An 8,129-nucleotide genomic window follows, 5' to 3' on the forward strand; every position below is an offset into this window, starting at 1 on the left:
CCACACTGATCGAGAATTCACGATGCGTACCATGCATGCGCTCAAACTTAATTAGGCCTAGAATTATTGACCTACTATACGGTAACACGAACCAAAGAAGAAGAATCCACCCTGGTAACCTTTCTAGTCGTCAGTTGAAATTATGAACGTCCACGCGGGCTCAGGGATATATATATATAGTGGCACTATTCTGATCCTGGATCAGAATAACTATTTGGATCACGTCAAGCCTATGTAGGGGCGACGGAGGTCCTCCCGAACTCCCGAGAAAAAAAAAGGAAAATGAAAATCCTGTCCTCTCTCCCGCAACCTCCCTCCCTCCCCACGTTTCCCTCAACCTCCCCCGATCCAGCCGCCCTACCCCGCGCCGCCTCCTACCTCGCCCACCCCGCGGGCCACCGCCGTAGCCCCACCCCGCATCGCCTCCTACCTCGTGCACCGCGGGCCGCCGTCGCCGCCCCACCCCGCGCCGCCTCCTACCTCGCCTACCCCGCGCGCTACTGCTGCCGCCGCCACCCTACCCTGCTCCGCCACCACGGGATCCCGGCCGGTCGGCTTCCCCCGAGCACCCCCCACCCCCATGCGCGTCGGTCGCCGCCCGAGCGCTCCTTCCCTTCCCCGTGCTATCCCTACCACCGCCGCGGGCGCACCCCACCTCCAACCGCATCGCCGGCAACCGTCGACCCTCTTCCAACCGGCCTCCAACCACCTCGCTCCCTCCTACACCGCCGGCAAGGCTTCTCCTCCCCCTTGTTTCTCGTCCGGATCCGCTGCCCCTCCACGGGTCTGGCCAAACCGCACCGCCGGCCGTGGATCCGCCGTCGGGACCAATCCCGACGCTGCCTGCCTCCACCACGCACTGGTGCCCCACTGAACTCTGACCACCACGACGAACACCGATGTTGTAGGTATTTGCTCTCCCTCCCTCTCCCTGGTCTCTCTCTGTCTTCAATAATCTCTGTCGCTTCTTTAGGATTTGAACTTCTTTGAATTTGCCCAAAAAATTAACTGCAAAAAAATGTTTCTGTATTGGCTTATTGGGTCTGAACTGCAGGTCTCCGCCCTTTTGACTGAGTGAAGCTCTAGATGAGCAGCGACAACAAGGGAAACAAAGCTGGAAATGGAGCTCACGCTCATGCACACCTCTCTCCACAAGCTCGTCGCAGCCACCGCATCAGCTTCCTCCCGTCAGCGGCCCAAACCGCCATCGCTGCCAGTGTGGCGCCTCAACCCGGGGTTTCTCTGTTCTGGCCATGTGCGGCCGTCCAACAAACCCGCCTGACATAGTCCAACTCTAATGCCAAACATCTTATCATATGGCCAAAACATGTCAAAATGTATTTTTCTTGTGTACAAACAGCGATGGTTTTGTTATCTTTTTGCGTGTCTGTTTTATTTTTGTGATAAGTTCACGCTAATATAACAACATGTCGTTGTATGAGTAGACACATGGCACTTTCATTTTTCAGAAACTTTCAGAAAATAACTACACAGAGAAGTTCATGTTTCAGAAATTCCGAAGTTCAAGTGTACTACATACTGAAGAAACTCAGATATTTTCATGTAACCAAGATAAGTTCAGATTGATAACTGTTAAAAGTGCATGTACTACTAGTGTGCATTTGTATGGAAAAAATCAAATATCGTTTCCCGTTATTCAAAAAGAGATAACCAAAATGTACAAATTAAAATAAAAGTGCCGTTCAATATTTGGACCCAAAAACATATTATTTTCATTTTCAAATACCCCAAGAAGGTCAATTTTTAAAAATAGAGCAGTTCAGAAATAGTTTATAAAAAAGGTCCAAAATTTAGAAAAAAATTAAGAAATAAAACCAGGAAGTCCATATTAAGAAGATCGAGAAGTTCGATGATTATATAAAACTCAGATTTTCCTCATTATTAAAGAATGGAAAAAGAAGTTCAAAAATAAAATAATAAGAAGTTCAACTTTTAAAAATAGAGCGCTTCAAAATTCATAAAAAAAGATTACGAAAATCAGATTAAAAATTCATAAAAAAACTCAGATATTTTCACGTAACCGAGAGAAGATCAGGTTGATAACTGCCAGAAGTTCACGTACTACACGGTGTGCATTTTATATAAAAAATAATAAAAAAATCAAAGACTAAAAGTTTTGTTGTTATAAGTTCAAGTTCTCAGCCGGAGAAAATTTAAAAAATTGTTGTGAGAGAGGTTTGTACAAAAGGAATATCGTTTGTGTAACCCTGACGAATGGATGAGAAAATTACAAACAAAAATACATCACAGAAGTTCAACGTGAAAACAGCAGGAAGTTCAACTACTACACTGAATGAATTTGTGATGAAAAAACTTTTAAAACCATCGCGGGTATGAAAAAAATTGATCAAAACGGGAAAGTTGCGTGTTTACATCAGCTTTTGATCTGGATATCACTTGCTCAATTTCGGTGAGTGGATGGAGAGCTATGAGAAAAAAACACGTGAAAAACAGAGTGAAGTTCAGGTAGACATACCGAGAAGTTCAAGTTCTTCACGCGGTGCATTTTCGGAGAATCTGCTTCGCGACAAAGGCAGAACGCACGATCTCGCCATTTTTCAAATTACTTGAAAAAGGCTAGGAATCAGAGAAAACCATCAACATGAAAAAGTTTCGCATTTTCCGTAGCTTTTCAAGTGTGTATTATTTGCCCCATTCCGATAAATTTTAAAGAAATCACGGCAAAAATACTTTTTTAGCCATTTTAAAAACTGACTTAAAACCATAAGGAATTGGGAGAAATAATAGATACCAAAAAGCTTCGCATTTTTTCAAGCTTTCCTTTAAACCGTTCAAAATTAGAAAAAACTTTCAACATGAAAAATTAGCGCATTTTCATAAGCTTTCCAACGCCATATCATTTGCCTCAATTGGATTTTCCGTTTAGAAATGCCATCGAAAATACGAACTCGGCTGTTCGGTTTGCAAATTTTTACGATTTTCCAAATTACTCTTTAACCATAAGGAATTACAGAAAACTATCAACATGTGGAAGGAGCGGAATGCGATCGAAAATACGATTCACGATTTTTGTATGAAGGAAAAATGATTTTCAAAACTGCTCTTAAACCGCTTACATTTTGCCAAAAATTCAACTTAGGTCATAATAGTCGTATCCATAGCTTTCCAACTGTATATCACAAGCCCCATTTAGACACTTTTTAGCTGAAGTTCAACCTAGTACTCGGGGAAGGTCAGGCGCGTTACTCGGGAAGTTCAAGTTGTGATCAGAATATTATTCTGATCCCGTAATCAGAATAGTGTTTATATATAGCTGGCCTATTCTGCTAATATTAGCAGAAAAACTATTCTGATAACACTTCCACACTGCACGCTCAACGCAAGTGCACGTCATTGTTTGAACCAAGTGTGCCGCAGTGCTCACACGAGTGAACTTCCCGTCACAGAAAACTGCACGTTGTGTTTTCTCGGTACCTTTTTTGCTCTAGTTTTTAACCACTAGTCGGAAAGAGGCGTGTAATACACCGTTGAAAAGCTATGTATTAGGTGCTACTTTGACATGTTGAATACTTTTCAAGATTCTTCACGGTTTAAGAGCAGTTTCGAAAATGGTGCGGCCCATGACGAGTGGCAGCGAGCGTTTTTTCACGTTTTTTCTAAACCGCTCGTCGGAATGAAGCAAATGATACACCGTTGGAAAGATATCATCGAGGCACATCTTTTTCATATCTATTATTTTCTCTAATTCGTTACGGTTTAAGAGTAGTTACAAATTTACTAAATTGCGGAATTCTATTTTTCAATTTTTTTTGAAATTTTTGCTACTGTTTTCGCTCCAATTTTCTAACCGTTTGTCGAAACAAGGCGTGTAATATACCATTGAAAATATATGGACGGGGCGCAACTTTCATATGTTGAAATGTTTTTGAGATTCCTTACGGTTTTTAGTTAATTTTGAAAATCGTGCGGCTGACGACGAGTGGCAGCGGTGGTTTTTCGCGGATTTTTTACAAATCGCTGGTCGGAATGATGCAAATTATACACCGTTGAAAAGATATCGTCAATACGCAACTTTTTGATGTAGACCACTCTCTTTGATTCATTACATTTTAAGAGCAACTTTAAAAATACCGAAACACGAACACTCTGTTTTTCGCGACACCCAAATCGACGAGTGAACCTCATCAAACAGAGGACCGCACTGCTTCAAACTGAAAACTGCACTGCAGCTAGACGGGCAAGTGAACACAACGTAAACTTCTGCAAATACATTTTTTTCAAATGAAGTGCACTTCAAAGTTCTTCAGAGTGGACCTTTAAAAAAAACCGGAGTGCACTGCATTTTCCTTTTTCTTTTTTCTCTATAGAGTTTGTGGGGACCTTATAAAAAGCCGGAGTGCACTGCATTTTCTTTTTTCTTTTTTCTCTATAGAGTTTTTGGTTTGCCCTTAGTGCACTTCATATATATTTTTGGTTAGTAATGAAATATACACTGCGGGAACGAGGCAAGCGGACTGCATTTTTTGTTTGCACGCAACACATTACACATCGTGTTGTGGATTGCATGGTCACGTCATCAGCTTCCCCTCATGTGAGAGAGGACTGCATAATCATTTTTACAAAGCGAACCACATAATTTTTTGTCGGAACCAAAATCACTTATTGAACTACATCAGAGAGATAACTAAACCGCAAGACAAATCAAGGCAAATTGTATGGCGAAGCCACTGGACTGCACCGCTTGCTCGCCGTCATCCTTAGTGTTGCTCAACGCGCAACAACACTACACACTGAAATGCATGCACACTTTGGCGGTGGAGGCGACACACAATCGAAAGGTCACAGGCGATTCAACTTTTTTTACAATAAGATGAAGCGAAAAGAAAAGAAACAAGCTGCACACTGCTAGCCTGCGAGCACTGCCGGACTGTACTGCAGACGGCTCGCCGTCGAATTGCACTGCAAGTGTGCTCGCCGCCAAACTGCACTGCAAGCGCGGCTGCCGTAGGACACCACTAGCCGGTGCGTTGACCAGCGACTCCCCAATCTGCCGGTAGAGGGAGAAGGAGCTCAACGGCGAGGGAGAAGAAGCTCTGCTGGCAGCTACCGAGGAGCTCGATCCTGATCTGGATCGAGGTAGGACAGAGGCAACTGAGCGGATCAGGGCACACCGGCCCTAGAGAGTGGTCGAAGGGGTGGCGCAGGAGTGTGGCGCTCCATCGGCCAGTGCCACCCCGAACTACAAGGTGCCGCCCGAACTGCAAGAGCTCGCCGCACCAAACTGATGACCTGCGAGTAATCCCTGATTATAGTGACACAAAAATTTCAAAAGAAAAAACACAACCGTGAATTGAACCGCACGTCTACTCGCGCTGACCTGCATGCAAACACCGAACCTCACAATCGGCAAAGTGGACGACATGCGTGTAGAGTGTGCACCGCCGGCGACATGCTGCAGTAGTGAGCTAGCTGAACTTCATGGTGGCAACAACGGAGCTGCACGGGGGAGGCGCCAAAACACCAACGCTGGTTTAGGGGAGGAAGATGGGAGCACGGTTGCAGGACGCGGCTCCTCCGGTCGGTGCAGGACGCGACGAGGCTACGGAAGGTGGCCAGCCAGCGCGTTATAGCGAATCTGGCCAAAAAGTAAATTGCAATCAAGTCATATATACATGGCAGATTGAACCACATTACCACATGCTTGCTACTGCTCTTTCCCTGCAGGAGATTCAAATCGCACAAGAGCTCACTGAAACTAACTGAAGCTGCAAATGAACAAAAAATTGCACTGCATGCAAGGAGTAGAGATGAACGCATAGGATGGAGTGAGAGGTACATCGGCCCAGCGAAGAACTGAACTGCACTGCATACCCTCTTGTGCCAAACTGCAAGCCGCACACTTTGACCATGACAAGTGTACGGCATGCGTGTGGACTCCATCATCGGTGATGGTGGTCAGCTGTTGCCCACAGTGGACTGCACGCATGAGCCGGCGAACTGCGAGGGATGGAGGGGCAGCTCGTCGGGCGACCAGAAGGGGAGTTGAGGGAGGAGGGGAACAGAGGTCACCGTCGCCGCACAAGTCACGGTGCAAGGAAGGAGGCCTTCAGCCTCGATTCGATCCAGCCGCGCGCCCATCCTCGCGAGCTTGGAGGGCGGTGCAGGGCTGCCCCCGGCCGGTGTCCTCCAACACCGGTGCGGTGTGCGATGGAGGCGCATCCGGGCGATGGCGGCGCAGGGGGAGCAGGTGGGGCGGTGGCGCGGGAGGCCGGCGCAGCCTGGCTCTCGTAGCAGGGTGTCGCGGGGGGGGGGGGGGGGGGGGCGCTATGGCCTGGATCCGGCGCCGGGACGTCGCGGGGGGCCCGCCGTGGCCTGGATCCGGTGCTGGCAGGTGGTGGCCGAGGCGGGGCGGCACATGGTTGTGGCCAGGGCGGGCCGCTCAGGGTGGTGGCGGGCGGCGGGCGGCGCAGGGTGGTGGCCGGCAGTCGGCGGCGCAGGGTGGTGGCCGGTGGCGGGCGGCGTCGGGTGGTTGGTGGCCGGGGGTGGGCGGCGCTGCGTGGTGGATGGGTCGGGAGGTGGGGAAGCCCCGTTTGACCAGGGGGTAGTGCGGTGGTGGTAGGTGGTAGTAGTAGGGAGGTGGGGTGGTTTTCTTTTTATTGCCTAAGAGGTACGGTTCGGGTTTTGTTGCTGTGTCGAACTGTTAGCAGAATAAAGAGGTGTTGTTATTAAAATAAGGTTTTAAGGGGTGTTATTATAATAAACCCATCCTATATATACAGTAGCGCTATTCTAATCCTGGATCTATTCTGATCTTTCTCCCCTCCCCCTATATATGCGCGATCAGGAGTTCCCGAGAATCAGAAAAAGAAAAACGAACTGACCCGACCCCCGAACCCCACGTTCCGCATCTCTGGATCCACAGAAACATCTCACGCGCCGCCAACCCCGCCACCGTGCGTCTCCTCCTCTACGGCTGGCGTGCCACCTCCGCTACGGCCGGCGCGCCTCCATCCCCGCCGCGCGCCACCTTCGCCACAGTCGGCGCGCCTCCGTCCCCGCCGCCACGCGCCACCTCCTCCACGGCCGGCGCGCCTCCTCCCCCACGGCCATCGCCCTCCGCCCCAAGCACCTCCCCGCCACCAGGTGCGCCATCGCTAGTAACCACCTAACGGCGGTTGCTGCCTGCAACCCTGCGCTTCCGCCGCCGGACCACCACCTCTCCCTGGATCAAGACTGGCCCTCCCCCTGGATCTCGGCCGAGCGCCTTCCCTCCCAGCGTTCCACCTCCTACCTCGCCAAGGTCGGCCGTCACCTACGCCATGCCCCGGTCCTCCACTCTGCGCAGTTCGACCTCGCCGGAGCCGCCAGTCCATATGGAGGAGATGTTGCTGGTTGATCAGTTTGACGCCCCACGCATCTGGGTAGAGCATGAGCACGAGCAGCCGGAAGGAGACGCTCATCGCATGGCAGTGGCATTGCGTCTGCTCTTGTACATTGTCTCTCTCTTCTTGTTGACTTCCCTTCTATCTCTCCTAGCTACAAGTAGCAGTAGGTGCATCTCTGTTAGTGCTACTCTCTATTCTTTCTGTATGCTTCGGTTTGCAAATATGTATAAAAGGATAACTATATACTGCTTTTAACAAAGTTGATAAAAAAGGAAGTTCAACAACAAAACAACGGGGGGATGTTTAATTGGTGGTATGCTTTGGCAGAAACCTTAGTAATCAGTGGACAATTCAAGTTCAGTACAAGATTTCAGCATGGACCATTTTCAATCCAGGGAGATGTTCAACACTACTAAAATTAGTTTAGCTTTTCGGTTCTGCCCTTAGTACAGATTGTTTAATTTCCATACTGATGTGGGAAAAAAGGTTATATCTTCTTGCAAGTTCAGGAAGAAGAAATTCGGTTCAATTTGTTCTAGGAAAAAAGGTTAAATCCCGCGTCACCGCAGGTCAGCCACCTGAGGGTCAACATTTCACCGCGTTCGACCTGCCCTCGCACCTCTCATAGAACTTCCCCAGCTGCTTGATCCGGTGGATACAACATACAATATTCATCGTCTAATGGTTACTGAATTTCTTCGGCAGTCACGAACAGTCTGAAGTTACCTAATTTCTTCAGATTGGTGTGATAAATCTATGCAG

The 8,129-nt window shown here is 48.4% G+C and overlaps 1 protein-coding gene and 1 long non-coding RNA gene across 3 annotated transcripts; one reads left to right on the forward strand and one right to left on the reverse strand.

Annotated features, from left to right (window-relative positions):
- Nucleotides 1–240: 240 nt before the first annotated feature.
- Nucleotides 241–1,696, forward strand: LOC123124597 (extensin). Of its 2 annotated transcripts, none has more exons than XM_044545184.1 (2): nucleotides 241–904; nucleotides 1,055–1,696. In XM_044545184.1, exons 1-2 carry the CDS (start codon nucleotides 283–285, stop codon nucleotides 1,072–1,074), a joined length of 642 nt encoding a protein of 213 aa, XP_044401119.1. In that variant the 5' UTR covers nucleotides 241–282; the 3' UTR covers nucleotides 1,075–1,696. The 2 variants fall into 2 exon arrangements, with proteins under 2 accessions (XP_044401119.1, XP_044401118.1); XM_044545183.1 differs by having other exon boundaries at nucleotides 259–908.
- Nucleotides 1,697–4,595: 2,899 nt separating this feature from the next.
- Nucleotides 4,596–6,682, reverse strand: LOC123120401 (uncharacterized). Its single transcript, XR_006459439.1, has 2 exons — nucleotides 5,360–6,682; nucleotides 4,596–5,271 (listed from the first exon to the last, which is right to left on the reverse strand). It is a non-coding gene; the product is annotated as an uncharacterized lncRNA (long non-coding RNA).
- Between the last annotated feature and the right edge of the window lie 1,447 nt (nucleotides 6,683–8,129).

Source organism: Triticum aestivum, chromosome 5D, assembly GCF_018294505.1.
Source record: "Triticum aestivum cultivar Chinese Spring chromosome 5D, IWGSC CS RefSeq v2.1, whole genome shotgun sequence".
In the NCBI taxonomy this organism is placed as follows: domain Eukaryota; kingdom Viridiplantae; phylum Streptophyta; class Magnoliopsida; order Poales; family Poaceae; genus Triticum; species Triticum aestivum.